The sequence below is a fragment of the Coturnix japonica genome, chromosome 2 (assembly GCF_054131305.1).
Source record: "Coturnix japonica strain WE chromosome 2, WE-NBRP24, whole genome shotgun sequence".
NCBI lineage: Eukaryota > Metazoa > Chordata > Aves > Galliformes > Phasianidae > Coturnix > Coturnix japonica.
In genome coordinates this window covers 117,926,558-117,954,252 of record NC_140664.1, presented here as the reverse complement: position 1 = coordinate 117,954,252, position 27,695 = coordinate 117,926,558, and the positions used below count along the sequence as shown (strand labels likewise).

The 27,695-nt window shown below is 40.8% G+C and overlaps 2 protein-coding genes across 8 annotated transcripts in view; one reads left to right on the top strand and one right to left on the bottom strand.

Moving 5' to 3' along the window:
- The first annotated feature begins 144 nt into the window (after positions 1-144).
- CASD1 (CAS1 domain sialic acid O acetyltransferase 1) lies at positions 145-24,389 on the top strand. Of its 2 annotated transcripts, none has more exons than XR_014943055.1 (18): positions 145-429; positions 6,126-6,222; positions 6,604-6,724; positions 8,144-8,188; positions 8,988-9,050; positions 9,645-9,689; positions 10,119-10,242; positions 11,109-11,323; positions 12,118-12,543; positions 12,895-13,036; positions 13,586-13,705; positions 15,242-15,398; positions 16,512-16,591; positions 17,483-17,584; positions 20,534-20,674; positions 21,218-21,295; positions 21,516-21,608; positions 22,630-24,070. XR_014943055.1 is itself a non-coding variant. In XM_015853544.3 (18 exons), exons 1-18 carry the CDS (start codon positions 297-299, stop codon positions 22,894-22,896), a joined length of 2,397 nt encoding a protein of 798 aa, XP_015709030.2. In that variant the 5' UTR covers positions 145-296; the 3' UTR covers positions 22,897-24,389. The 2 variants fall into 2 exon arrangements, 1 of the variants encoding a protein (XP_015709030.2); XM_015853544.3 differs by having other exon boundaries at positions 12,947-13,036; positions 22,630-24,389.
- A 1-nt stretch (position 24,390) lies between these two features.
- The window catches only part of SGCE (sarcoglycan epsilon), a 29,024-nt gene continuing 25,719 nt past the window's right edge, over positions 24,391-27,695 (bottom strand). For all 6 annotated transcript variants that reach the window (XM_015853545.3, XM_015853547.3, XM_015853546.3 and 3 more), the window contains one exon: positions 24,391-27,674. In XM_015853545.3, the coding sequence (XP_015709031.2) occupies positions 27,624-27,674 (51 nt within the window). In that variant the 3' untranslated portion in view covers positions 24,391-27,623. The remainder of the gene's footprint in view (positions 27,675-27,695) is intronic.

The following is a 27,695-nucleotide window of genomic DNA, read 5'->3' as shown; positions in this document are numbered from 1 at the left end:
CAGATGTCTCAGTGTTCCACACTTCAGTGCTCCGAGTGCCCAGCGCTACAGCGGCCGGGAGCCCTGGGAGGAGGAGAGCGAAGAGGAGGAGAAGGAAGAGGAAGAGAAAGAGGAGGAGGAGGAAGGCGGCAGCTCCGCCCCGGCGGCGGGGGGCCGGGCTGCTCGCTGCTCACCGCCGCAACGGTGGGGACGGTGGCAGCCGGCGGCGGGGGCTGCCTCGGCCGCCCGCGGGGACCCAGTGCTGCCCCGCTGCGCCCGTCCGCTCCGCCGCGCACTGTTGTCATGGAGGAGCCAAGATGGCGGGCCTGGCCTACACCCTGGGCAAGCGGGAGATCAACTACTACTTCAGCGTGAGGAGCGCCAAGGCGCTGGCGCTGGGCGCCGTCCTGCTGCTCGCCGCCTGCCACGCCGCCTCACGCCGCTACCGAGGTGAGCGGGGCCGAGGGAGGCGGAGCTGAGGGAGCGCGGGCGGGCGGCGGCCCTTCGGCCGGGGAACCGTATGGGCCGGGCCGGGGCCGCCCAGGGCCCCCGGAGGCAGCTCGGGCCGGGCACAGCGGGAAGGCCGTGCGGGACGGCAGGGCTTGGCAGCCCGTACCTGGCGACACCGCCATTGCTGTCTGAATTGCTGGAAGGTTTTCATATACTTCTCTTATTTTATTTTTTAATCCTCTGCTCAACTGTTGGCTCAAAATTCAGTGCCTTGGGTGGATGCAGCCAAACGAGCAGCTGCTTGTTTTTGCGTGTTGTTGGTGGATGAGCGCGGTGTTGCATGCCCTGTAAAGAGCAGTGAGAGCCACTGGAGGAAAGCATTCTGCTTATCTCCTTAACGTGGAGCATGTTTGCTTGTGTAAACCATGAACTTGATCCAAAGGCTGTGTACTGTGGTGCCATTGTGCACTGAGGCTTGTGACCTGTGCTCCAGGAAGATGAGGATGAAGCACTTCATTGTGGAAATGCAGAACAGGATAGGGAGCTTTTGCAGATTCACCCTCCAGCTGACACGTCAGTAAATCAACAAACTGAAGAGCAGTAAGTTGTGAGGCATTGAGGTGTTTACTGACTGCTAGAGGACCCTGGGTATGAAGTGACTGAGCCTGTAGTGCTGTGTTACCAGAGGCTGGAAACAGTCTCAAAAGTAGTTGGAAGGAGGCTGGAAAACGTGATGCTTTTTTTAAGAGGGAGATTGCAATGTTGGCCTGAGAAAACGGGGGCTGTCGTATACAGCAAATGAGCAAGAAGGCACTCTATGCATAAATAGGATGCATGAACAGAGAGTTGTTGGGACTGTTGAGTCATAAATCACATAAAGATAGGAGTCTGTAGAAGTTGATTGAGTCAATGTAGATTCTCATGAAGTTCTTACACCTAAAACTTATGGTTTCTTTGAGCCACTTTTAGGTTGAGTGAGGACTTCTCAGAAAGTAGAAAACAAGTGCTGAGCTATCCAGCTTGGTCTTCTTTGAGCAGGTAGCGTTCAGGACACACAAATGGCTTGGAAAAGGGAGATGGAGTGTTTAAAGCTGGTAGAAAAGTTTTGGTGAGAGGCAAAAGCAGATGGTGCTGAGAGATTGTCTTGCAGCTGTTCGGTGATCTTAAACATCTGGCATTCAGCAAACCAAGGAAAAACAGAAGATTTACTTTGAATACTGCAAAGGTGAAGCTGAGTTGTGTCTTGCTGATCGACAGTGTTGCTGGTGACTCCCTCTTGGTCATAAAACCCTCACACAGGGTTTGTAGAGGGAAGGGCGTGGATCAGGTGTGGTCTGCAAACCTGCAGTCATTGGTAGAAGTGAGGCTCTCGTGGCCCAAAGCAGCAGGGTGGTGGGAATTGGGCCGTGCCAAGTGAGGAAGAGCAGAGCAGGAAAGGCAAACTTTAATGTGAACAACAAAGTATCCACTCGTCTGGATACAGTCTTTCTTTCATAGATACACAGAATGGGGAGGAAAAGGAGGGCTGTGTATAAATAAGAAGTATAAAAATAAAGCCATTGTGGAAGGCTGGTTATTTTTTACCCAAGAAACTGGCTCTTTCCATTATCAGTATCTTCAGATATTAAAGCTTTCATTTGTTAATACTTCTATGCAAAAAATGCTGGGCAGCAGTTGGGATAGGTTAAATTCATATTCAGGGAGACTGTTGTGTTTCGGGGTCGCCTAATTATCTTGCACAACTTTGAGTTAAGTTAAACTGTCATTGGCTCACGTACAGCTTCTTCAGAGTCTTAACTGGACTATGTTTCACTATAATATCCAGTAAAAACCAGTAAAACTTACCAGCACATTTCAGTTATTAGCATAGTTCAAAGACTCGGTCTTACAGCTTGTTGGAAATAAGTTTCTATTTATTATTACTAGAAATGAAGTGGTTTAAGTACATGCAAACACTGGAAAATTAAGGGAATTATGTTACTTGAAAGCCAGTATACAGAAACGTTTGGCATGATTAAGTAAAACTGGAACTATGGTTGTCTTGAGTTTCTGGTTTCTATTAAAGGTGTTTAAGCTGCACATGTGAGCTGTGTCATCACAGTTAAAAAGTAGGCAAGGATCTGGCCTTGCATGTCACCTGTTGTGTCCTGAGCTACTGCTGCAGTAGGATCAGCACTGCTGTGTTAAGTGGGAATGGCTGGAAAAGGAGAAGAAAGGCTCTGATAAACTGCTTCAGGAAGACCTGTTCTTTAATCTGCTCACAAACAGCACTGTGCTAACTGTGCTAACTACTGAAACAAGCACCGGCTGCAAGAAAAAGGTTGTACTGCTGACCTGTACGTGATGAAGAACAGGAGAGTGACAGAGCCTGCCTCTATGGAAATCCCTGAGGGCAGCCCATGCCTCATTGTGGCATGATGGTGTGTGTGTGCTGCAGTTAGACCAAGCGTCAGTGAGAGCTGTGGGTGCTCAGGGGTTTGCTTGGGAGGTTAGTGTTGAATTTGAGAGAATTCCTGAGTTGCCAAGGGATGATTAGTAAACACTTTTGATGGCAGAAGTAGGAGTTTATCACTGTCTGTGTATGTTTTAGTTAAGTTTTAAATGCATCTTTCTTTCATGCATCAAAATCTGCCTGACCCAGAGCTTATGGTGCATGCTAGAAGTGTGTGTTGCTCGTGGAGTAGCAACTTTAACCTGGAGCTATGACTCAGAGATGTTTATTAGGACTATCTTATCAGGGCTGTTATAATTGCTCATGTTGTTCCAGATTTATTTTAGTATTCATGATGCAATAGCAGCACTAAGTAGTCGAAGTTCCAGGAAAGGAAAGAAGCCTGGCTTCTTTTTGAAATGAAGGAACGGGGAGCCTAAGTTGTAACAGAATCAAGTATTATAATTTGCAGTTGCTGGATTTGGTTGAATAAATGAGCCAAGGGGGTAACAGGTGGGATACAGTCTGTTCTACGTTGCCATTTCTGATTCTCATGGAAATAAGTTGGAGGAGTTTCTGGGAGGAAGGGAAGGACAGATAATATCTTCAGCTGCCAGTTCTTCCTTCCTCAAGCTAATTTTATGTTCTGCTCCAAGTGCCATGAGCTGCGTTGTCTGCATTTCTGTATCTGACATATTCTTTGTGAATCCTAAATAAGAGAGAGCTGGAGTTCAGGGATAAGAGTTAATTCAGAGCTTCAGCTGTCAGCTTTGCTTTAAACATGCATTTTATTTTTATTTTATTAATTATATTTTCTCAGCTTCATGGATAAGGCCCTTTTTATTTTTCTGGGTGGACTCTGAAGTATCAGGCAGCTTGGGATCAGCTCACAAATGACTGTTAACAATGTAAATGGAAGAGTTACCTGGGAAGATGTGCAGTCCCAGTTCTGTACTGTAGGACATACAGATGTGTTTCCATCATCCCTGTTTTCATTAATACTGATTTGACCTGTTGTGGTAAGAGATTTATGTTGGCTGGCTATTAAGTGCCTTACTGGACACTTGGATTCTAAGAGGGAATTACCTACTAACTTCAGTAACTGTGAGACAAAGGACAGACAGTAATACTGTTGGAGGGAAGAAGTGACACGATGCTGAGAAGCCAAGATGGCAGCACTGCCTCCTTCATATTGGAGTTACTCCTGCAGGAGCACTGGGAGTGTCAGTGTTGTCATCTCCCACCTTTCCATGCTCCTCTGCACACCTGTGAGAACACCTCATGTCCATGGGGTATTAATCTTATTAATATGTATTTTGCTGGACTATTTTCACCAGGAAGCAAAGGCAGATTTGTGCCTCGTGCAGCACTTCCTGCATGTTGTAGAAAATAATTCAGTTCAGAACTTCAGGGACCAAGATACTGAGCTGTCAGTGTAAGGACTGTGAGCTGGAGCAGGGTTGGCAGCACTGTGCTAGTTCCCATTCTGAGCAGACTCAGACATCACCCTGCCAAGCGCTCTCTGTTATCCTGCCTGATCCACAGTTTGAGATAAAGCTTTAAATTGCCTCTTAATAATTGAAATAGAACGCCTGCCTGTCTTGTTGTGTGTGGCTTCCAGCAACTCGGAAAGGAAGCTGATGGAAAATGCCCTTTCTCTAAAATTAGTGCAGGTTTCTCTAGAGGAAAAGAGCTGTTGATGGCTGATTTACTGCACTCCAGGTTTGGTAGGAGGCACTAGGTAGGGTGTGTGGCACACTGTTTCTGCACAAGCCAGTGCAGGTACTCACGGTTTCATTCACCACCATTTTCTTGTTTGTTTGCCAACTATGACAAAAATGTTGGCAGGCAGCTCCTTGTTAGCACTGTGTGGAGCCACAATGAGTTTCTGGCAGCAAAACCAGATGTGTTTGCTGGGAGATCAGTCGCTGATTCCATATCAGGTATTTTATTTATACGAATTGAAAAAGTGATCCAAAACATCATCACTTGCAAAGAGATTCATTTTAATTAATGTAAAACTAATGGACTGGAAAATGGTAGGTGCAATTCAGAATCATCAGTAAAATCTCGAGTAAACATTTGTTGTTCTGCCCATTAACCCAGCATGTAATGTCAGCTGTTCCAAGGTGACAGCTGCATCTTAAACAGGGAAATGGAAAAGATTCTTTTTTACAGATCCCATTTTGAGCTTCGTATTCTATACAGGAAGCAGCGTCTGGTAATTCTGTGTACATCATTTAATTCTTTTAGTTTGTTCTTGGATAGTAGATAGCACAGCAGATCAATATCTTCTAGTGGAAGCACCATTCAAGGTCACAACTTTCCAACAGCAGAAACGAGATCACTAATGTTTTCTGGACAGAGAAACATGCTGCTGAAAGTACAGTATAGAAAGGGATGTGACAATTTGTAAACACCTGTGCAAAATGTTGTTACAGTTAAGTTCAACTTGGTTAATGCTCTTGTTTGCTTTGATTCTTTTATGTCACAAATGCTCTGTGGAGAAGGATCTGTGGATCCTGGTGGATGGCAGGTTGGCCATGAGCCAGTGGTGTGCCATGGCGGCCAAGAATGCCGGCGGGATCCTGGGGTGCATTAAAAGGAGCATGGCCAGCAGGTCAAGGGAGGTGATCCTCCCCCTCTACTCTACCCTGTTCAGGCCTCACCTGGAGTACTGTGTCTAGTTCTGGGCTTCCAGGCACAAAAAAGACAGGGATCTCTTGGAGAGAGTCCAGCGGAGGGCCACAAAGATGATAAAGGGCTTGAGGCATCTCTCCTATGAGGAACTGCTGAGCAAACTGGGTCTGTTCAGCCTTGAGAAAAGAAGACTGAGAGGGAATCTTATTAATGTTTATAAATATCTTAAGTGTGGGAATCAAAGAGACATGGCCAACCTCTTTTCAGCAGTCTGTGGAGGAAGGTCAAGGGGAAACAGCCATAAACTGGAATTCCTGCACCAATATGCAAAGGAACTTCTTCACAGTGAGGGTGACAGAGCATTGGAACAGGCTGTCCAAGGGGAATTGTGGAGTCTCCTTCTCTGGAGATATTCAAGACCTATCTGGGCACCTACTTGTGCAGCCTGATGTAAGGAGCCTGCTTTGCAGGGAGGTTGAACTCAGTGATCTCTAGAGATCCCTTCCAACCCCTGCTGTAAAATTCTGTGCAATGTTATCAGATTTATATATTTTTTAACAGCGATGGGGCTTTGAAAGTACTTTTAATGTGTCTGATTTCTAATCATAATTTTACTGGTTTAAAGGTGATGATACGTGTGAGTATCTTCTGTCCAGTGGGAGGTTTCTTGGAGAAAAAGTCTGGCAGCCTCATAGTTGTATGATGCACAAGTATAAAAATAGGTAAGGAAACCCTTGTTTTGTTCTTCTGGGAAAGAAGAGTAATTGTTGCCTGACTTTAACTGTAGCATCTACCACATTTCTGACTCCGTATTAAAATACAGATAAATGTTGGTAGCACTAATGATGCTCGTCACGAGGAGCTACAAGGTAGTTTGGAAACTGCTTTCTTGGTAGCACTGTAGAATAGGAAAGGCTACTTTTATTTGCATGCAAATTACACTAAGCTTTGAGTTATTTCAACACTGGAAAGTTTTACTGTTACTTAGCATTAGATATATATTTCATACAATTACCTATATTGCTCTATAGATTTCACTAAAGATTTTTCTCTCATATATTATAAATTTCCTCTAACACGAGTGTTGCTGTTTTGTTTTTCAGTGAAGCAAAGAACTGCCTCATAGACAAACATATTGTGTTTTTAGGAGATTCTAGAATCCGACAGCTGTTCTATTCATTCATAAAAATCATAAATCCTCAAATCAAGGAAGAAGGAAATAAGGTGAGATGGTGTATTTCAGTGATTTCTGTTTCCTTCTTTTCCAGTTTACTTTGTAACTTCTCTGAATGCTTTTTTTGCACTGCTTGCTGGACTAGGAAGAAACACAAAAGGAAGAGAAAGATTAGACCAAGTAAATGAGAGTTTGAGAAATTGACTGGGAAGCTTGGGAGAATGCTCCCAGCAGACTGGGCATAAACAAATGAAGCTCACTTCTCCCATAGCATCTTAGGCTTCATACTTGCTTCTTACTGAGAGAACAGTTGTTCCATTCATGCCTTGCAATTTGTTATCTTATACATCAGTTAGATTGCTGACCTAACCCGTTCCTAAAAATCCTTGGGCAATGACAGGTTTCCAGGTCTAACTTGAGACTGAAGCTGTAACTAAAACTTCTGATCTCACCATGCCTTTGATTGTTGCTGAAACGTAGATTTTGATAAGGAGGAGAATGTGAACTGCAGCCTGCTGGAGGGAAGCAGTAGGAAAGGATTTAGCTATAGGCTGTCGATATACTTCATTATGTCACACTTCTTAGGTCTGACTCTTCATGTACATATGTGAGGGAAGGGCACGCTTCAATTCCAACTGCAAATGAGATCCATCATACGTACTTCTGTGGTTTAAAGGTGCAAGCTGGCAGCTTGTCCGACAGAAAGGATGCACTCACTTAGACTTGTCAAAACAAGATATTTAATTGATGGAGTAACTTTCTTTTTTTTCCCCCTAATTATATCATATTTGCTGCCTAAAAGTGAGAGTAAATTGAGCAGCTGTGAGATGACAGGGTGCTATAACAAATTTTAAGCTGAGAGGTATCTCCTGTCAAGTATTTATGAAATCAAGATCTGTTCATCGTAGATAAATATACTTTTTAGTAGGTTCAAAACGAACATTGTCTTAGTATTTAAAGGATTGTAAATGCTCTTAGGGATATCTGACTGCTTCCCTTCAAGTTTCTCATAATCTCACTCATAAATGTAGTGATACCTTTCAGGCTTTGTTTCTTCCTGAGATTAATATATTTCAGATCTTTAATTAAAGCTGTTTCATTTGATCTGTGTAAAGAAGGAAGGTGGATGAACAGGGAGGCTGGGAGAAAGGAAGTGGAAGAAAGGGGGGGGGGGGGGGAAGAAATCTAAAGTTTTCTCATTTGGGGAGGGAAAAATTAGGAAAATAGTTAATGAGCCTTTTCTAACAGAGTGAACAGAAAGCATTTCAGATGTAATTCAGGGAAAGGAACCCTCTGTGAGGATAGTTTGTTTTATCAAGAAAATAATCCAAACATTTTGCACTGGTGTACTGACTTGTTTATACAAGAAAACTCCGACGGCAAACCTTTGGGTAAGAGCGAATTAGAATATGCAGTTTTTTTCTTCTGAAGGTAATCTTAACTTTGCTTTTATTGGTTTGTTTTGGCAGCATGGAAATATCCCTTTTGAAGATAAATCTGCTTCAGTTAAAGTGGTAAGTTTTTATCTGGCATTAAATTGTAAGCCATAATTTTTCTCTGATTTCACACAGTGTAATTCAAACTGCAGTCAGAGTGTGATTCTTTTCTAACTTCTGCACAGGCTGAAAAGTGAAAAGTAGTTTCAGAGCATCAACCTTCTTTATAAATCTTGAAGAAATTATGCAAGAGTGTATCTTCAACGCATTGTATTATGTATCAGATACTTTGAGAGACTGTAGCTTTGAGTATTCTCACAGACTCTACCCTTCCGTGTACTTACATTAATTAAGAGAACTGCAAAATCTTTAGCTCTGTGGAACTGAAACAGATCTCCTTTCTGCTGGGAGTATTTCTGCTTTAAGAAGTTTCTTTACAGTAATTTTTGCATATATAATCCCTGCAATTTCACTTTAATGTGTATTTGCAGTCCTGATACTTCTGCAGAGTAACTGGGTACTAGGTAGTCTGAACTTAACTGGGAGATATAATAGCATTAGTCAGCATGTGGATTGTTTGGTTTTAGCCATGATAGCATGGAAGGGAATCCTGAGGACATCCCATTTCGCTGTCTAAAAAGTTGGCTTCTTGATGAAATCTTGACTCTTGAACTACATGTTCTTGTTGTTATTATTATTATTTTAATGGGGACGACTTGTGCTTTTGTTTTGGTTTGGGTTTCCTACCGGACTGCAATGTCAGACTTATCAGACTCACTGTAAAGGAAATCTCACTTGGGCTTATATAGTTTGTTTTTCATTTATTTATTTTTGTCAGCCTTAGTGTTTACAGATTAAATCTGCATTTCTTTTAAAGGATTTCCTGTGGTATCCGGAAGTTAATGGCTCTATGAGGCAGCGTATCAAATCTTGGACTGAGGTTAGTCTTGAACTGTTTATTTTAAGAAATTATTCTGGCTTCTTCCTTTCATAAACATGGCTATAAATACAAAAAGGTTAACAACTGCAGCGTATCACACTATATTCAGCCAGTTATGTAGCAGAGGTCTGAAATTCAGCATCAAAATAGAGAAAGGGAGTGTGTGTATGAATATATATTTATTAGCATCATCTGTCTGCCAAGGATGCCTTTACCTGGGCCAAAAAAGGCCTCACCAAACCACAGGAAAAAGAAATCAAAACCAAACACCTGCTTCCTAGGAGCAGATTGATTCATCGCAGTAGGAACTGAAAGAATTTTTTATCTGATTTGGCAACTTGAAGTTCTCTTTAAAAGCTAAATTGCTGGTGATTGTAGGTGCTCGTCTGCTTTCTTTCTTACAGATTCTATGAAATGTAAGTGTTGATATTTGTGATATATCTGCAATCTGTTGTTATGTAACCACTAAATGATGGACAATTTTGAGCGACTGCTATTTCAAATGCAAGCCTTAGTTAACTCGATTAGTACATTAAATGATGACTATGATTTCTGAATATTTTAAAACTAATTTCTTTCTATTTTGTCTCATAGGGTTCCGTGGCAAAACCTCATATAATTGTAGCTGGAGCTGCCACAGTAAGTTATGCATGTATGGGGTATGTGAATAAAGGAGGAAGTTCTAGTAGGGTAATTTTTATTCTTTCAAGTTGGTTACAAGATAGAGCTGCTAATTCCAACTTATAATAAAAATATACCCTCCGTGAAATTCCTGCCTATAGGAAGTAGTTAATTTTTAAATGTCATGTATATTTTGTTACAGCTGTGTGATACGCACTACTTGCTTTAAAAGCAGTTTAACTCAGAGACAATTCAGGTGTTCTACTGTTGTAGGAAGTCCACGTAAATCCATTGAGCTTTAGGAATCTGATTAAGGCTAAAATGTCTCTGCTCAGTCTTTCTACGTGCTTCTTAAAATGTGTGTAAAAATACTGCAGGTATTTTAGCTGTGTAGATTTTGCAACTGGGAGTCATACAGGTTCTGAATCTTTTTATTTCATTCTCCAGTGGTCTATCAAGATTCACAATGGCAGCAACGAAGCCCTCGCACAATATAAAATCAATATCACTTCAATTGCACCTCTTTTGGAAAAATTAGCAAAAAGTAGTGATGTTTACTGGATCTTACAAGGTAAAGTAATGAACAGTAAGTAACAAGAATTCATATGGTCACTGTCAGTAGAACCAGTCTTTCTTAGGTTATGAAGAGCTTAGTCTGTACTGCTGATTTACAAAGTACACGTTTGCAGTTGGCTGAATTGCAGTGCAGCTTTTCGTGCAATTGTAGCTAGCTGGCTCCTAATTAGCTGTTGTCAGTGATGGAAGTTTTTGTTCTCTCTTGGGAAATATTTTGCCTTCTGAACTCTTGACTCGGAGTCTCTCTCAGACTCAGGATGCTAGGATTATTTCCTTTGCAATGTGTTCTCTACGTGCTTCTGGAGAGCACAAGTGCATAAAAAATCTCTATTCCTGTGTTTGTGTTCCACTGAGTTTTTGGATTACATAAATAATGGAAGAGATTCTACAAATGCAGCTTGTGCATGTCTAGAATTTACTCTGGAAAATATTGAGAATTTAGTTCTCTGAAGACAAACTTGCATCTGTATACTGAGCATTGGTGAGTTAAGATCAGGAGCCAGAATGTGGCTTAGAGAAGTGAGAAATGTTGGAACCTTTACTTGGGGCATTCTATTTCTGAGAGAAGGCATAAGCAGCTCTACTCCAGCACTGTGCTCCACATGGAGTACAAAAGCATTCATGTCTGGCCAAAGCTTTTTGATCTGTTAGTACATGTGCATAACTAGGGAATAATGTTAAGAGTATTCTGTTATAAACAACTCTGGTTACCGTAGCAGTCCCTGATTCCTCACTGGTTTTACTATATCATTAAATGACATTGAGTACCAAAATGAAAGGAACTTGTGCAATTTGAGCTAACCAAACATATTTGTGATGTGAAAGATTCATATACCTATCTTTTTGTCCTTTCAAATTCAGATCCTGTTTATGAAGATTTGCTGAGTGAGAGTCGAAAAATGATCACTAATGAGAAAATAGATGCTTACAATGAAGCAGCTGTCCGTATTTTGAACAGCAGCTCCCGAAATTCCAAAGCTAAAGTTAAAGTGTTCAGTGTATCAAAACTGATAGCACAAGAAACCATTATGAAGTCTTCAGATGGCTTGCATCTGCCTGAATCAAGTAGAGATACGGTAAGTATTTTTAGCACTGGTCAACATTAAAAAGTAATAACAGTAAAACAGGATTTCAAGTGAGTATTTTGACACAGTAGACAATATGAGTGTAGTGAGAACCTTCCTGTCCTTCAGGAGATTTTGCTCAGTGGATTCCAATAGGTGGAACATCAGACAGTTTTGCTTATTTTTGTTTATCAAAGAGCATGAAATAGATGAGAAAACATACAGTATGATTTTCTCCATTTTGTGGAGTGCCAGTGACTTTAATCCTTGTATTATCTTCAAGCTATGAATGCATATACATGAGCCTCTCAGAGTGTGGTCAGTGTGCCTTCTCTGTGGTTGAGCTCTCCTGCTTTGTCAGCATTAGTTCTGCTCCTTTGTAGGTTTCAATTGCTTTTGAGTATTGGATGAGCTAGATATCATCTCACCACAGGTCTCTTTGTCATGTTGTAGACATTTTCATTACTGTGCCCTTTGAGGGCACTTATTTTGTGAACTATTTTTCATGTATAGTCTATTTATTTATTTATAGCTCCTTTTAGAGCCAATAGTGAGAATCTTTCTGTTTTAGAATTAGGCATAAGTCATTCTCCTTACCTCAGGAAACTAAGATTTTAGTCTTTGGAAGAAGCATTTTGATTCCTATGCTGAATGCAATGAGGATTATGGGGATTCCTATGAATTTTTTCCTATATGATGAGGGGGAAGTGCACAGTTTTTCTGTCAGTGCATGATCTAGTTAAAGAAAATTTCATGTGATGAAAATATTTAGAGATTAATTGGAAAACTGTCTGTTTCTTTGACAGAATGCAATGATTCTCATGAATGTCTACTGCAATAAGATAATGAAGCCCATTGATGGCTCCTGCTGCCAGCCTCAGCCTCCTCTCACCCTGATACAGAAGTTAGCTTTCTGTTTCTTTACTTTGTCCATTATTGGATATTTTGTTATCAGTTTAATTCATCGGAATAATTATCGAAAGAACAAATCATGCACTGATCTGGAAATTGGAGAGGAGAAGAAGCCAACCATCAGTACTCCTAATGTTTCTACGTTAGAGATGCTGCTACACTGTTTCTGCAAACTTGGTCTAATCATGACCTATTTTTATCTATGTGACAGAGCAAATCTTTTCATGAAGGAAAATAAATTTTATACACATTCATCTTTCTTCATACCGATCATCTATATCTTGGTTTTGGGCGTATTTTATACCGAAAATACCAAAGAGGTAATGATTAACTTGACATCTTATTTGTAATGTACTTTGACAACTGGAGTGTAAATTTCAGATTGCTGATTATTGGAAGTAAACTTTTTAATGTCAATATAACTCATCTGCAGGAGATACATTTGCAAGCAATGTGATGTTTATATGGAGTTAGCTGTAAAATTTCCTTAAAAGCACGTGGGTGTGAATTTGTTTAGCCTTGATCACAATCAGTTTTTAAGCAGGTGTAGCTCAGGTATGAGAGAGGGTAGATTACATTAACGTGTCTATTTGCAAGTGGGCTTTTTAAATTTAGATCTATTTGCCCATGAAGTGGTTTATTGTTTTGAACTTTTTCTCCTCGTTTTGTAGATGTTCGTTGTACTTTTTGGAATAGCAACACTCTTGTTTTGTTTTGCACTAGACTAAAGTGTTAAATAGAGAACAGACTGACGAATGGAAGGGCTGGATGCAGCTTGTTATTTTGATTTATCATATCTCTGGAGCAAGCACTGTAAGTGAATGTCAAGGTTTCTTTTGGGGATTGAAAATTGGGCAAAAAGCACAAACACTTTATAGAACTGAATAGAATGAATAATTAATGCTATTGTTCTTGTAGTTTTAGAAATGATATTTGCAGAATTAGGGTATTTTTCAGTTTCACTGATAGGAGCGTGTTAGGCATGACTCAACCAAATACAAAATGTACTTAATTTCTTGATGCAGAAGACCATGCTATTTTTAATTGTTAGCAAAACTTTATGTTCAGAAACTATTGAAGTTAAGCTTTCAAAGATCCCTTCTTAGCTCTATCTTAACTGATTAAAGAATATGGGAAGTGTAGAATGATAATAATTAGAATTTGAATAGAGTTCTTGTAATAACGTAAGAGAAGTCAAGGCAACAAAAGAGCTCAGTAATCTACAGGAAATGCAACATGTTTCTTTTCTTTGCTAAACCTGATTTAATGTGAAGCAGAAAAAACAAAAACAAAAAAAAAAAAAAGGAAAACCAAAAGCATTTATGTAGTCGTTTATAAAAGGCACATTATTTTTCCCCACAGTTTTTGCCTGTGTACATGCACATTCGAGTTCTGGTGGCTGCATATCTATTCCAAACAGGTTATGGGCACTTCTCGTATTTTTGGATCAAAGGGGACTTTGGTGTGTACAGAGTGTGTCAGGTAAGGATATATTTATGTCTCTACTAAGAACTGTTTTCAGGTAAAACAATATCTACAACACATCCATACCCTGACTAGTGTGATGTTAGATTGCTTAGCCAAAGTTTTCACATCCAAAGTGGATGTTGTTTCTGTGCAATCCAACACGTTTAGTGTTTATTTGTAATTATTTTGCATATGCAGTGTTGTCATCAATGTCAAACAAATGTTTGTAGGCCTTAAATGTATATATATATAATATATTTAAATATATTTATTTAAATATAAAATAATTATATATATATAATACATACACACACACATAAAATACACATATATATAATACACACATATGTAGGCCGTATATATATATATATATATATATATATATATATAAGTATATTTAATATATAAATATATATGTTATTAAATATTTTGTAAAGTATAGCAATGAAAGTTCCATTGCAATATGTGTGTGCGTATATATCTGTGTGTACATATATAACGATCCAAGCTGGTATTTCTATGGAACTTTTCTATATGAGTTGATGAGTATTTGGTAAATTCAGAGGCAGTTGTGTACAGACATTCTTTATTTGTCTTCCTCTATGAATAAAGGTAATTGTTCAGTGAGTTATTCAGCACATGGCTTTGCTTGCTCCCAGCACTGTGAACCTTTATGTAGATGAAACAAATGCTGTCTTGTCTCTGATTTAAAGTCATTTCCAAGTGCTTACATTGTAAAAGCTTTTAATTTTTGCATGTGTTTTGAGTCTTTTCCTTATTGCTTGGGAAATGAAAACTCTTTGGTTTACTGGGACCTTTAATACAAAGGGCCCAAAACACTTGCTGTATTTTCCCTTTTCTTTCCTTCAAATGAGTGATGTTTTGGATCTGTTGAAAAAACTTTCCACATTGCTATTTCATTTAGTATCCAACTGCTTTGTACTGAAGTAGATTACTAATACACGAACAAGAGGCATCACTGTAGTATTTGCTGCTTCTTTCAGAACTTAGCAAAGCATCCTCACATGTTCCACATTCATTTTTGTTCATTACAGAATCTCAGCTGAATTTTTCTTCAGTCAGGACAGAGTTCTGCATGAGAGCAGTATGTTTAACCACTTGGTGTGTAGGATATCACACTCCTCTCACATTTTTGTTTAGAAGTAATGAAAATTTCACCAACATAATCAGGTGTAGCTGCTTCCTAGGAAGAGGTTGTTTTTTGTTGTGTTTTCCCCTCAAAGACACTATGTTAGAGACTACGACAGATGGGATGCTCACTCAGTCCCCAGGCTGGGAGTAGCTCCATTTACCCTGTTTTCATTGCTGTTGCTGCTGAAGTAGGCCAGGCCAGACTAGTCCCAAACTGCATCATTAACCTGCAGTCTCATGTTGCTCTGCTATTGTTCCTGTGTTTCCACTGAAATATATAATCATCACGTGAGGTGACGTTCTCATGTAATGCTGAAGAAACATTCTCCCCTATCTCTGCCAGCTTTGCCTTCCAGTCTATTTACATCAGAATGTTTTCTTTCCTCTGTCACCCTCCAGGTATTATTTCGCCTCAATTTCCTGGTTGTGGTACTGTGCATAGTGATGGACCGACCATACCAGTTCTACTACTTTGTGCCACTGGTTACTGTCTGGTTTATGATCATTTATGCCACCTTGGCTATGTGGCCTCAGATAGTCCAGAAGAAAGCAAATGGTAAGATAACGCTCTTTTGCCCTTCTACTCTAAAACATTTACATGTTCCTACAGATGATAATCATTCAGGAAGCTGCTGTCTATCAAGAGCTGTAGCACTTAATAAATGAAAGCTAAAAACATAGATTGCACTGTCTTTGCTAGCTGAAATTACTGCTATAGTGCAAAGACCAGTGCAGCGTGAGCAGTGAACATCAGCACATTGCCATTCTGCATTGCCAACGTGCTGAGCCATTCTGAGCGCTGATTCTGCCTTGTCCTGACAAATAAGGACTTGAGGTTAGTCTTTAGACCCTTAGATTCAGGGAACTGTACAAAGCATTTATTGGAATGTAAAAACTAGAAATAGAAATTGAAATCCCAGTTTTTTCATGGATTGTAGTTCAGAGAAGAGCCATCACCTTGTGGTAAATGCCTGTTAGTTAATTCACCTAAATTAGAACCTACAGCCCTAAGAGTCTTAGATCCTCTTTCCCAGTGTAGAGAGTAAAATGTAAGTTTTACAGTCTGCAGAAAGAAAAGTGCGTCAAACGTGTGCCAGTAATAGGTGTTGGAATAGACTTGAGGTGTTGGAGTGAACTTGAGTAGACTTTGGTATTAACTGACAGCTTTGAGGAAGAGATTCTCTGTTGTCTTAAGAAGACACTTGTCCTTAAGGTACTGCCCATCAGCTGGTACCTCTGAGTTTAATGATATATGCTCTACTTATTTCACATAACCAAAGCCAATGGATACTATTTATTTTTTGCTCAGCTATAGTGAGAGATGCCTATGTTGAATGTTTGCAGAAGCAGAGGCTTTGTAATACTACTTCTGTTTGAAGACATTCTGTTTTTTTCTGTGTGGATGCTGACTCTGTTTTCGGGTGTGAGGCTTAGGTTAGGATTAATAGATTGAAAATTGCTATAATTGTTTGTTTTAGTTAATTAAAGTAAAATGTAAACATCTTGGTAGTGATAAGGTATTGATAGTAATATTTGTGAACATTTTTATGATTATTTCTGGTACTGAGCATAGCTACACTAAATAGTTGGCGATTATGATGAAATGTTTCCTTGCATTCACTAGTGGAAAACTGAATGACCATATACTAATTAATTCTTTTTTCCCCAGGGAACTGCTTATGGCACTTTGGTTTATTGCTTAAACTGATTTGCTTGCTGGCTTGTATATATTTTCTGTCATATTCTCAGGTTCGTAAACTTCTTGTATCCTTTTTGACTAACAACATTATTAACTATTTCTACATTTTAGTGCTTGACTATTTGCTTCTTTGTCACACATACAGAAGATAGAATGGAACCTGTTTATTTTGGTTTCAAATTGTTGTGGTTGCTAGCAAACAAAAAAACACAGTTCAGTATCTTATTTCTTTGTAATGCTCGACGTCTTCATTACTCTACTACAAATTTAATGAATATGAAGGTGTCTGGGTGTTTTCTTTGTTTTAGTGATGGGTTTCTTCATGTGGTTGGGTTTTTTCTGTTTTTAATGTGCTCAAAGTTAGCAGGTTTTGTATCGGAGAGCATATGGTGTTACAGACACCTGTGTCTCTCGGAGACCTGCTGTTGGCTTTGGTGCTTTATGAAAAGAGAGATTCTCATGCTGAATTACCATCTTACTGTTTACTGCAAGTATAGATGGCATAAATAAGGGCAGCGTCTGTCCCTCTAGAATTTACAGTGGCTTTTCTGTGTATTTTAATCCACTGTTGGTTTTAAGCCTACCAAACTGTTGTCTTCTATGGAGCATGCATTTTTTATCCCTACGTGTAAGTGGATCTCTACCCTTGAGCCTCCAATACAAAATGGAAGGGGTGCCTGTGCCTTTGTGGGGAGGCAGAAAAAGGTATCTTTCTCATCTGAACAAGTATTTTGACTTCATTAATTTATTAGCTTTGGCAGGGGTAGGGAATGCTTCAGAGGAAGCCAATTGTTTTGGTAACACAACTTAGCTTCAAGTTCAGATTATCTAAACTAGTGAAGCTGGAATGACATGAATCAGGTAGCTGTCTTTTGATATGAATTTTAGTAAACGTGGTTGATGTTGGTGTTAATGCTTTTGTGGTGTTTGTTTTTATACAGGGTGCGTTTGAGAAGGTGTTTTCGTTTTGGCCTCTCTCCAAGTGTTTTGAACTGAATGGGAATGTCTATGAATGGTGGTTTAGGTGGAAGTTGGATCGCTATGTATGTACCACTTACAGACCTTTACACTGTACTTTTAAGGCTATATTTTTTCACTTTGGAGGTTGTGGGAAGGTTGTTTCCCCCTCTGGGGAAAACAGAAGTTTGTCACGGTGGTGTTCTCTTTAAGCGTAAGATGCGTCCACCTTAATTCTGCAACAGCCTTGCTTTGAAGACAGATGTTGACTTGCTTACTGCTAGGTCCCTTTAGTTGCTTAAAAAAAGATCTGATTTTTATTTTTCCTCTGAAATCACAGAATTACAGAATCACAGAATTACCCGGGTTGGAAGGGACCTCAAGGATCATGTAGTTCCAACCCCCCTGCCTAGCAGGGCCACCAAACATACACATTTACTAGATCAGGTTGCCCAGGGCCCCGTCCAACCTGGTCTTGAACACCTCCAAGGACGGGGCATCCACAACCTCACTGGGCAGCCTGTTCCAGGACCTAACCACCCTTCTAGTAAAGAACTTACCCCTAACATCCAACCTAAATCTTCCCTCCTTCAACTTAAAACCATTTCCCCTAGTCCTGCTATTATCAGCCCTTTCGAAGAGTTTACTCCCCTCCTGGATGTAAGTTCCCTTCAGGTACTGAAAGGCTGCAATGAGGTCACCCCGCAACCTTCTCTTCTCCAGGCTGAACAAACCCAACTCCCTCAGCCTGTCCTCATAGGGGAGGTGCTCCAGCCCCCTGATCATCTTTGTGGCCCTCCTCTGGACCCTTTCCAAAATTTCCATATCTTTTTTGTACTGAGGGCTCCACACCTGGACACAGTACTCCAGATGGGGCCTCACAAGAGCAGAGTAGAGAGGGACGATCACCTCCCTATCCCTGCTGACCACTCCTCTCCTGATGGAGCCCAGGATCCCATTTGCTTTCTGGGCTGCCAGAGCGCACTGCTGGCTCATGTTAAGTTTCTCATCTATCAGGACCCCTAGGTCTTTTTCAGCTGAGCTGCTCTCAAGGACAACTCCTCCCAGCCTGTACAGGTGCCTGGGGTTCTTCCGGCCCAAGTGCAAAACCTTGCACTTTGCCGTGTTGAACCTCATTAGGTTCACCCGAGCCCAGCTTTCCAGCCTGTCAAGGTCCCTCTGAATGGCATCTGTTCCCTCCACCGTATCAACTGCACCACTCAGCTTGGTGTCATCAGCAAACTTGCTGAGGGTGCACTCCATTCCCTCATCGATGTCATTAATAAAGATGTTAAAGAGCACCGGTCCCAAGACAGACCCTTGAGGGACGCCGCTCGATACTGGCCTCCACCTGGACATAGAGCCATTGACCACCACCCTCTGTCTGCGGCCTTTCAACCAATTGCTTATCCATCTAGTTGTCCACCCATCAAATCCACCTCCCTCCAATTTGGAGATGAGGATGTGATGGGGGACCATGTCAAAGGCCTTGCTCAGGTCCAGGTAAATGACATCGGTCGCCTTCCCTTCATCCACCAACGCCGTCACTCCATCATAGAAGGCCACAAGATTAGTTAAGCATGACCTTCCCCTGGTGAAGCCGTGCTGGCTGTCTCGGATCACATGCTTGTTCTTTATGTGATCAAGCATATTGTCCAGGAGGATCTGTTCCATAATCTTCCCAGGCACAGAGGTGAGACTCACCGGCCTGTAGTTCCCCGGGTCCTCCCTGCTCCCCTTCTTGTAAATGGGAGTGACGTGACCCTTCCTCCAATCATCCGGGACCTCACCTGACAGCCACGACTTCTCAAATATGATGGAGAGCGGCTCAGCAACCACCTCAGCCAGCTCCTTCAGGACCCTGGGATGCACGCCATCTGGCCCCATAGACTTATACTCATTCAGTCTAAGGAGGCACTCTCGGACTTGCTCTACCCTTACAGTGGGGAGGGATTTACCTCCTTGGTCCCCACATGGAGGGATGGGGGTGCAAGACTTAGGGACGTGAAAAAGACTAGAATCCTGGCCACCAGTGAAGACCGAGGTGAAGAACTCATTCAGCACCTCAGCTTTCTCTTCATCTGTTGAAGCCATTTCTCCTTTTGAATTTACCAGAGTAGGTACGCCTGTTTTGGCCTGTCTCTTCTGGCCAATGTACCTGTAGAAGGTTTTCTTATTGTTTTTCACATCCCTCGCCAAGTTCAGTTCTGCCTGTGCCTTGGCTTTCCTGATCCCACATCTGCAAGTTCGGACGGCATGTTATGTTATGTTACTGTGAAATAAAACAGAAGGACACAGTTTTATTATTTTACCTTCTTATAAAGGTAAATGGATTGTCTGAGGTGGAAGTGTTTGCCTACTAACCTTCCTCTTAACTGGATCACTTGCATGCTTCTCCCACTGGCACTCTTAAGTATCTTCAATCTGTGAAGTTCATGGGGCATTGCCTTGCAGCATTTCAGACACAGAGCTCTGTTGGTCCTGAACGGTGCGTATCCTGTGGTGCTGCTGACAAGGAAGTCCCAAATTAACACTGAAGACAAGCAACACATGGGCCTGAAACAGCATCATGTTGCTCACTAATGAGAAACTGGCATAACTTCATAAAGCACTCAGCTGAAGAATCATGCCTGTGAGAGAGGAGAGCACTTGTAGTGCTTCTTGAATATTTTCACCTGCCAACTTGGGAGAAGGCCAGGGCCTCAAGGCTTTTCCCCAGAGAAAGCACATTACAGGCGCTGGCACAGATTGCACAAGATAGCGGATATTTGAAAGCATCTTGAAACTTCATTGTCTTGAAACTTCATGTCTTTAGCGCCCTGGGAAGAATTAGTAAGAATGCTTTATCCTTAGTATTTCAGCTGAGTTAAAAAAGCAGATTATGACAACCTGGTAAAGGAAGCCAATTTTTGTTGTTTCAGGAAATCCCTGGGCTTTGGTATTACAAATGGATTATACTGAAGCTTTTCTGTTGTAGAAGTTCATGCCTGAAGTACATGTAAGCCATAAAATACTCATTATGTTGTCTTTTACAGGTGGTTTTTCATGGGATGCTGTTTGCTTTTATTTATCTGGCATTGCAGAAACATCAGATGATTTCAGAAGGAAAGGGAGATCCGCTTTTCTCCAGCAGAGTTTCAAATGTTTTATTATTTATTTCAATCGTATCCTTTTTGGTAGGTACCTCATTTACGTATTTACAGGGCTGATTATACTTATTAAACAATTTCTTCTGGTTCTGAAGTTCTCGTTTAGAGAATATATTGGTTTAAAAATCAGTTCTTGATCTGGGGATGCTTCAGCTGGCTAATTCTGTGCAGCCTGAACCATTATCGTCTGGATAGGGAGCTAGGAGATATGGTTTAGGGGTTTTCTTAGGTATGGTAAAGGGAGGACAGTTGGACTAGATGATCTTATAGGTCCTTTCCAACCTTGTGATTCTACAGTTCATCTACTCACTCACAGTTTGAGTCAGCTCTAGATGAGGACCTCATCAGTTTTTCACATTATTGTGAAAACTGTAAGAAAACCAGACAATATGATAATTATCATAATAATATAATTATAATAATATGATACTTATAACTATGACATTGTTTAGTTGTTCTATTACTGTCCCACAGCCAGATATTGCTGAAACACTTGAGAATAGCCTGTCTGTTGTTTCATTTGTCAGTGTTTCACACCGCTGTTCCTCAGCTGATATTTGTATCTTTCAGACCTACTCCATTTGGGCTAGTAGCTGTAAGAACAAAGCAGAGTGCAATGAGCTGCATCCTTCTGTTTCGGTGGTGCAGGTAACGATGTTCCTTTTTCTTACAATGATAAGTCTAGACTGGCAATCTGCAGGCTGATCTTAATTATCAGCTGTTTATAAAAATATATATTCAACGTGATAAATATGTCTAAGATGCATTTGCAGATTGGTTAAATTGGATAAAATTGCGTGTGTATGTGTGACTTACTTGTCACCCACAGTCACACCTTTAACTTTCTGTTTTCTTTCTTTTCCTTAAGATTTTAGCTTTCATCCTCATCAGGAACATTCCTGGTTACGTCCGTTCTGTCTATAGCTCTTTTTTTGCGTGGTTTGGTAAAATTTCTCTAGAGGTAAGTGAGATGACAACTTCAGCTTAGAAACATAGGGTTGTTTTGTTACATAAATTGCAGGAGTATAGGATGAATGTTGAAAGCACATTGTTTTATTTAATGCTGTTCTTTGACCTGTTTTACTGTAGCTTCCACCTGCACTAAAATGTCACAGCTGAAATAGTAGTATGAGAGTAGCAGTCTTATTTCTCATGCTGTTTAGGAGGGGACTTGTAGACTGTGAGAGCTGAGGTGTAGTGCTGGGGTGAGCTGCAGTGTGTATGCAATTGGAAGACAAAACATGAGTCGTTTGAAGAATCAGCATTAACTGTACTGGCAGAATAAGCACACTTATAAATCAGTTTGCTCTAGAAAGCTTTGCTGCATTAATAAATACAACTTCACATGCAGAACCCTCCTTTGTGCACATTTTCTTGTTCCATTGAGAGTATACTTTGAAAGAGTAAGAATTACCTTGCTTTCCATTTTGCTTGCTCTTTGTTAATACTATTCATAAAAGAAAGGAGGGAAAAAAACTTATAGGAGTATCTCCATGTGATACAGTGGAGTCCGTGATTAAATTTTTCCTTTAAGGATGAGGTTTCCAGCATCCTGATCCTCGGTGGACTTTAAGGTGCTGATCAGCTCCGGGGCTTTTCCACTCACTGCAGTTAAAGCATTACTTATCTAAGGGAGCTTATAGCAAAGTTGTGTGGAATACGCCTTCTGAAATGGCCTGCCCAAGGAGGTGGTGGAGTCGCCATCCCTGGCAGTGTTGAAGAGGTGTCAAGGATAGAGAGCTAGGAGATATGATTTAGTATTTTTTCTGTAGGTCTGGTAAAGGGAGGACGGTTGGACTAGATGATCTTGTAGGTCCTTTCCAACCTTGTGATTCTGTGATTCTTGAAGTATATTCTTCAGTCCTAAGTGTCTTACTTGAAGTACGTAGTTTTGCTTGATGCAGTGATAGTAATACATGATTTTCAAAGAAGCAAAAATATTTATGGTAGATGCTTGTAAACATTTTTTTTTCTTCTTCTAGCTTTTCATTTGCCAATACCACATCTGGCTGGCAGCAGACACAAAAGGGATCTTGGTGCTCATTCCTGGCTATCCGATGTTTAACGTTATCGTCAGCACTTTTATCTTTGTGTGTGTGGCACATGAGATTTCTCAGATCACCAACGATCTGGCACAGATTGTGGTTCCTAAGGATAACTCAACTCTGCTGAAAAGGTTACTGTGCATAGCTGGGTTTTTTTCTGGACTACTCTTCTTCTCAGCAATGCAAGAGCAGTCAAGCCATTAATTTGGAAGGGTTCTTGAAAACTTTCTTCAGGTTGCTTTGTGTCTGCCTGAATCAAAATTCTCAACTGGAGGTACAAGAAGACATTGATGTGAAGTAGAGTGGAAAATGTAAATAGTGGAAATGTACATATTTTATGTGAAAATAACCTTCTCCAAGAAACTGAGAAACAAGAATGCACTGTACAGAATTGCATGTGAAAAGAAGTCTTTTTCTACTGGATATATGTTTCTGTTTACATATCTGTATAAACGTGGCAAAGTGAAGTTAAATGGAATAGCAGCATCATGTGCATATCATGGAACAATCTGTTCCTTGGCTCCACCAAATGGAGGGTGGATGCTACTGTACAACACGTAGACGTAACGCACGCTGTTGTCATTCTTTGCAAGGAGTGAGAGGAGAGCAGGTTTGCACTCCTCTGGTAATGGTCACCTTTAGCTGATGTGAAACATGAAGTTATTTCTCTGGTATATCGGGGCATTTTTCTAAACAGGGTGGTAATTTCTTGTTTAGGTAAAGATAGTATCTGTCATGTGAAACCTTTTATGCACAGAAATAAGAAGTCTGTACCACTTCAGTGACTTAAGATGATATATAAGTTTACATACCATTTCATGTGCTTTAAAGACATTTCTAAGAAGTATGGTGAATTATGAGGTGAAATCTTCTTAAATATATAGAATTATTCCTTTTTTTCCCCTCTTAATTTTTGCTTTGTTGTAAGTTTTCCACTAATTGATGTAACTACGTGCAGTTCTTTCTGTACAGTCCCCACGTTGAAGCTATTGGGAAGATACTGAGCTATTTCTTCATCGGGTACGTTATTTCCAATGTTTGGAAGGTTATCCTCCTTAATGAGAACGTGAATCGCTGAAAGACGTGGTAGAAGCCAGCACTGGTGGACGGGATGCATTGATTGCCATCTGTGCCAGTATTAGCGGTCATGGAGAACTTTGAGCTTGAGGGGATAATTTTTGTTTTGTTCTTCACAAGCTGACTATTGTAGATATAATTTTATTTATCTGTTGTACAGATTCGGTTAAAAGATTTATTTTTAATGTTCGAAATAATGCACTTGTTTACTATTACTGTACGTGGGATAAAGAGGTTTTTCTTTTCATGTTGCGTAATATGAAGTAATTTAAACATTAAATAAACGTGCTGTGGATGCTTATTTTTGTGATGGGAGCAGCAACTCACCACCACACCTGTTGTAAATTGCCAATTAGTACTGCAGGATTCCTCTGAAGTGATATTGTGAGCAGTGCTGCTGCAAACTAAGGGCAGACGGGGTGTGGGGCTGTTCTCTCTCACATGGGCACCTGAATGCAGTGGTGTAAATCCCCCCATCCTTCTCCTCGTTAAACAGAAAGCCTGTACAGCTGGCACCAAGTCTTACTTTAATTCTGAAGCACTGCCATTGGACATCATCATCCGTGTAAAAATAAGCTGTTCAGGCATCATCGTGTAATAAACAAGCAGTGACATCGCTACTTAATAGTCGTCTTATTTATTAGATTTTACACTCGGTACATTTACAAAGACACCTGTAGTGCTTTCTACTTGATGGTAGACAATCTAGTTACAGTATCAGTTGTGCTGTCATTGTACATTGCTACCAAAGGCTGTAACTTTGCCATTCCATCTATCACCGGTTCGAACCATTACTAACTCTTTAACCATGAAGTGTCTTCAGCCAGCTTTATATATTTGTGCTTCTGTGGTAAATATTTTAATAAGTAAAAATAAATCATTTCTTACTAAACTTACCTCAGCTGCCTGAAGCTTTCAATCACAAAACAGTTCAGGAGGGCTTAACACCCACCAGCTACACCATCGGCTTTGCTCAGAGGACACGCAGCACCCGCTGCTACCACCTGACTCCTTGTGCATATATGTATCAGCTTGAGATTTCCTCAAAGAAACTGGCCCTCCTGTGTCTTAGTACAAATAAAACGGGAGCAGCTCAATTGGTATTGAAGTGATTGTCGCGTCGTCCTAAAGTTATCAGAAATGACTGCAGTCTGAGCTCAATGCTATTTACAGAATGTGGTCTTTAGGCGAATAACAAATCATAACTTAAAATCTGTTCCATTCATTTCTGTTTCAGAGCACTGGCAGCTCATACATGTGAGACTGGCAGCAGAAACCCCAAAGGCTGATTCGATTCAACTTTTTTTGCAGTGTTGTGGAAAATAAAAAGGTACCTTTTTAACTGAGCATAATCTCAGTGTTCATTGTCTAGTTTCTAATTCGCTTTTCCCTGATAGTCAGCCATCCGTGCTGCTGGGAAAGCAGTGCTCTCATAGGAGACTAAGTGATGAAATCCCCCTTGGTACATTTTGAATGAGGTAGGTGTGAGGGGTGCCACTTGGAAAGCAAGTAGGAATGGCTCTTTATTCCACCTGTTGCACCAACTGACTTGGAATTTCAGTTTAGATGATAGCTTGAGCCATCTTGTGTGGTATGGTAACCACTGCCAGTAATCCTGTGGCTAGATGAACTTGTTAGTAACGTGGTCAGTGTTACACCTGGCATTTAGGGCAGCTCTGCAAACTGTGGCCATTAAGATCTCATTTGCAGAGCAAATGGAACGTGCTCGTCCATCCTGTCCTGAGCACCAGTTATAGATACCACTGAGGCTGTTATACCTGTTGCACAAAATGTGTTTACAAAGTATCTCAGGACTGTTTTAATTAATTACCTGCCAAGGCATTGCACTGAAGTCCAAGCCTTAAAAAGCCTTAAAATGCCTTAAAACTTCTGGAGTGCTGTGTCCAGACCAGTACAGGAAGGACGGGGAGCTTTTAGAGGAGGGCAACTAAGATGATCAGAGGGCTGGAGCACCTCTACTATGAAGAAAGGTTGAGGGAACTGGGCTTGTTTAGCTTGGAGGGAGAAGGCTCTGGGGAGACCTCACTGTGGTCTTCCAGTACCTGAAGGTTTGTGGGGGCAGATAGTGATAGGAGAAGGGAGAATGGTCTTAAACTGAGACAGGGGAGGTTTAGGTTGGATATTAGGAGGACGTTTTTCACCCAGAGGGTGGTGACACAATGGAACAGGTTGCCCAAGGAGGCTGTGAATGCCCCATCCCTGGAGGCATTCAAGGCCAGGCTGGATGTGGCTCTGGGCAGCCTGGTCTGGTGGTTGGTGACCCTGCACGGAGAAGGGGGGTGGTAACTGGATGTTCATTGACTGTGGTTGGTCCCTTTCAACCCAGACCGTTCGATGATTCTTCGAAAAGGAACAGCCTTTCTCAAACAAACTCATTACTTTTTTCAGTGTCATGAGAAGGGGAGAAAAAGCCAGAGACTGCAGTCTTTCTACAATCAGGGTAATGATTTTAAAGTCTCTTCTTAGGGTCGGTCTTGAGTCTTTAAAGTAGTCACAGTTTCTCCTGGGAGAGACCTGAAAAACCTCACTACAGAAATACAGCCAAAATACAGTGATTTTAAAGCAGATACAGCATTTGCTTAAAATGCCATGTTCCTATGAGCATACAGCCTCTGAAAGAGAATTACTACTGAAAATCCCTGCTGTTACCAAGTGCCTACTGCTAAGCATTCCATTGCATAGACAAATGCAGCTTGGAAGTACCGACCTCCCAGGAAACGCTGCACACAGCCTGCTCCTGATAAAACAGCTGCAATAGAATCCCCGGCCTATGGGATGGGACGGCCAATTGTCTCACTGTTATTTTTGCTCCGGACAAAAGAGATGTAAAAGATGGATCGCATTGGGAACACCACCAAAACCTTTTAAGAATCATACAATTACCCAGGTTGGAAAAGACCTTGAAGATCATCAAGTCCAACCACAGCCTAACCAGTACCCTAACTCTAAAAACCCTAAAAACTAAATCATAGCCCTAAGTACCACATCCAAATGGCTCTTAAACACAAACAGGGATGGCGATTCAACCATCTCCCTGGTGAGCCTATTCCAGTCAAGGAATTAAGGAATTATTTTTAAAGGCTTAAAGGTAAGCACGCACATGCCAAATAAAACGCACCCTCCTCTCTTAGGAAATACTAATTTTGGCCCGCCGTGGTTTGTAAGAGTTTCCTCTGAAATAATCTGGTGAATGAATGGACAGATTTTAAATGTTATTGCTCAGAAGCCATCACATGTTAAAATGTCTGTGAGGCAACAAATCCAACTCTCAGCATGAGTAGTTTAGTTAGTTAAGACTTGGGGTCATTTTGCTGTTTTCTCATTTGTTTTCCCCTCTGAAATAACTTACTGCATTCCGACCATCTCTATGAAATGATCACCCAATAAATCTGGGTGCTATTTATTTCCAAGCCTCACGTTGCACCAGTTCTCATGCTTGAACAGCCTTTTGGTATGCAGACATAAGGCAAAGGCAACATCCCACAGCACAGAGTCTAAAAACCTCTGAACCTTGTGCTTGTTTTCAAGTTCTGATTTCCCTGTTAGAACTTTCAGGAGAGATCATGAGACAGAAAAAAACCCTTGGATATTTATTAATACATATATTTGAAAGATTATTTTCTTAATGTAACAAATATAAAAAGTTATCAGTGTTTACAAATAGTCCAAAATGTCCAAAGTACAAAAAGATACAGTACATTATTACGTGGAAGTGATTGTACTCTCTGGCACTGGAATCGGCTTAATACTGTGGGCATGCACAATAGACACCAGGAAAACTCATGCATCAATCAGAACAAATAAGGGAACAGGACAACTACTGCTTTCTCTGATCACAAATTCATTGCTTCTGTTAGTTTCCGTTCCTCAGGAATACCATTTACCTGTAAACAGACAAGAATTCA

What these genes read in the sequence shown, in the direction of transcription:
- CASD1 (XM_015853544.3), top strand. Translation starts at nt 297, where the DNA reads ATGGCGGGCCTGGCCTACACCCTGGGCAAGCGGGAGATCAACTACTAC. An exon ending in CGCCTCACGCCGCTACCGAG is followed by an intron (nt 430 to 6,125) that starts GTGAGCGGGGCC and finishes ACTGGTTTAAAG; the next exon opens with GTGATGATACGTGTGAGTAT. An exon ending in GTATCAAATCTTGGACTGAG is followed by an intron (nt 9,051 to 9,644) that starts GTTAGTCTTGAA and finishes TTTGTCTCATAG; the next exon opens with GGTTCCGTGGCAAAACCTCA.